Genomic DNA, 2,271 nt, shown 5'->3' with positions numbered 1-2,271 from the left:
CAGGTGATTGTCTGATACAGATGATTGTCTTATACAGGAGATTGTCTTATACAGGTGATTGTCTGATACAGATGATTGTCTTATACAGGTGATTGTTTGTACACATGATTGTCTTATACAGGAGATTGTCTTATACAGGTGATTGTTTGTACACATGATTGTCTTATACAGGAGATTGTCTTATACAGATGATTGTCTTATACAGGTGATTGTTTGTACAGGTGATTGTCTTATACAGGTGATTGTTTGTACAGGTGATTGTCTTATACAGATGGCTGTTGGAGCAGGCTTGACGGTAACTATTCTGTGCTGATGGGCATAGGAAAAAATTGAAAGCAAAGCAAACTAAACTTAACACTCCGTACGTCGTGTTGTACTATCATATCCGTAAGACGTGGGGAACTCTGTGCCACCACTTAACCCTATCCGTACGTCATGTTTTACTATCGTATCCATACGACATGGGGAACTCTCTGCCACCACTCTGAGAAGAATACAACCCCGGGGGTACAAAATGACCCCAGGGCGTACGGATAGGGTCAATAAAAAACGACCCAATTTTTTTGTCTGGAGGAGGCAATTTGGTCTGTTCGCTTCTTGTATGTGTGAACAGTGTAAAGGTTAAGGAACACAAGGAAGGAAAATAGAACACAGACAAATGAAAAAATAAAAAAAAAAATTCAAACCCGAGGTTAACGAGTAGACTTAGCTTAGTTTGAGTTATTGACCAGGAACATGACACTGTGTTTTTCATTGGAATTAAAAACTTGAAATATTTTTTTGCTCTGACAGGGTGACCACCGATGAGCTATCATCTCACAACCCGACAAAAATGCCCCCGTGCAGCATTCCCACCGACATGTTTTTTTATTGGCGGGAGGAGTTGTGTCATTCTGGTGGACACATCCAAATGTGAGGCATCATGGTGAAATCAGGCGCTCGTCAAAATAATGAAATCAAAGATATCGGCGTTCTAATGGCAGAGGTAGGCCTACATTTTTTTCCTATTTTCTTGTTTAGGCTCAAAACCTTTTATGTCCATTTAAAAACACATTTTGTGTGAAGTTTACTGAGAAACACTGATTTAAGGCCAAAAAAAAGAAGTAAATTTTAAATTTCCAAGGACTCTCAAGCTATGGAAGTTACCAAACTTGGCGACCATTTTCTAATTAATTTTACCTCTGAAACCGGGCTACCCGCCCCTTCTTTAGTCACAAATATTTCAACTTGTATTCAAGATCGAAGGGTATGTTTTTCCCAGAAAAAAAGACAAATAAACAAGCTTTAAGATTATACCAACAACTCCATATGCCCAAAAATTGATGAACGCCTCATTCCACTACGCCGTGACACTAAATGGAATCCTCACTGACTGCCCCCAAACCCCCCCCACAACAATGCTGTATTTCAACAATCGACTTCCCGAGAAGCCGACAACTTTGGCCCCGGCTGTTTCTGGTTTGGTGGACACACAGGCTTACCCACACCCCCCGGGGCAGTGCCACTGACTGTAGTGTCTTTAGGCCATTCCCAAAGGAGGGACATTTCTCGCTCAAGCACAGTAGAATTGTAAATGGGGTGACTCATGTCACGCTCATAACTGTGCCTGATCTACAACAGGGAACTGCTGCTTTTCCTTTCCTGATCCTTCCTATTGTCATTTTCCTCTACTTCTTTTGTATGTTTGTCACTCTCTTGTGACCTGCTATTTCCGGGGTGCCTTGATAGTCGAAGCAGACCTTGTGCTGTTGAAGCTAGAGAGGTGAGCAGAATAAGTCTGATTCCCTGTAAAGACTTCTCTGTTGATACCCACCCCTTGGCACTCATATGACCTTATGCAGTTGCGAGCGCCGTAAAACCCTCTACTTATAAAAAAAAGAAAAAAGGCTTACCCAACACCCAACGCGGCCATTGTTCCTTGCGGGATGTTGTGGAAAGGGTCGCGGAGGTCACCACTCATGTTGATGCCAGCTAGGATTCCTGTGACCGTGGCGAAGAAGAGGCCGAAGATGGTGAAAAAACTTTCCCCGTCTTTGTAGGCCGGGCCGGAGTTGTTGACGAAGTTGATGTCGTTGTATCCCGTGACTCCGTCGTCTGTGGTCGTTGTTTGGTTGGAGGGGTCAAGAGGAGAACATCAGCACAATGGTGAGAATAACAATAACAAAAATAATAGATCTAATATTAATAATAAATGGGATAACAACAATAATGATATTAATATTGATGTAAATAATAACAATAATAATAGTGATAATATTAATAATAACATTA

General features: G+C 41.6%; 1 protein-coding gene across 1 annotated transcript in view; it reads right to left on the bottom strand.

The window, feature by feature from the left end:
* Window positions 1-2,271, bottom strand: part of LOC101854730 (solute carrier family 12 member 8) — a gene marked incomplete in the record, with an annotated part of 14,477 nt that overhangs the window by 6,899 nt on the left and 5,307 nt on the right. Inside the window, 1 exon segment of the mRNA XM_013084430.1 lies at window positions 1,893-2,094. Coding sequence (XP_012939884.1) covers window positions 1,893-2,094 — 202 coding nt within the window.

The sequence above is a fragment of the Aplysia californica genome, unplaced genomic scaffold, assembly GCF_000002075.1.
Source record: "Aplysia californica isolate F4 #8 unplaced genomic scaffold, AplCal3.0 scaffold00292, whole genome shotgun sequence".
Taxonomy (NCBI): Eukaryota; Metazoa; Mollusca; class Gastropoda; order Aplysiida; family Aplysiidae; genus Aplysia; species Aplysia californica.
The sequence above is the reverse complement of the archived record's forward strand: the minus strand, read 5'-3'. Positions and strand labels throughout refer to the sequence as shown.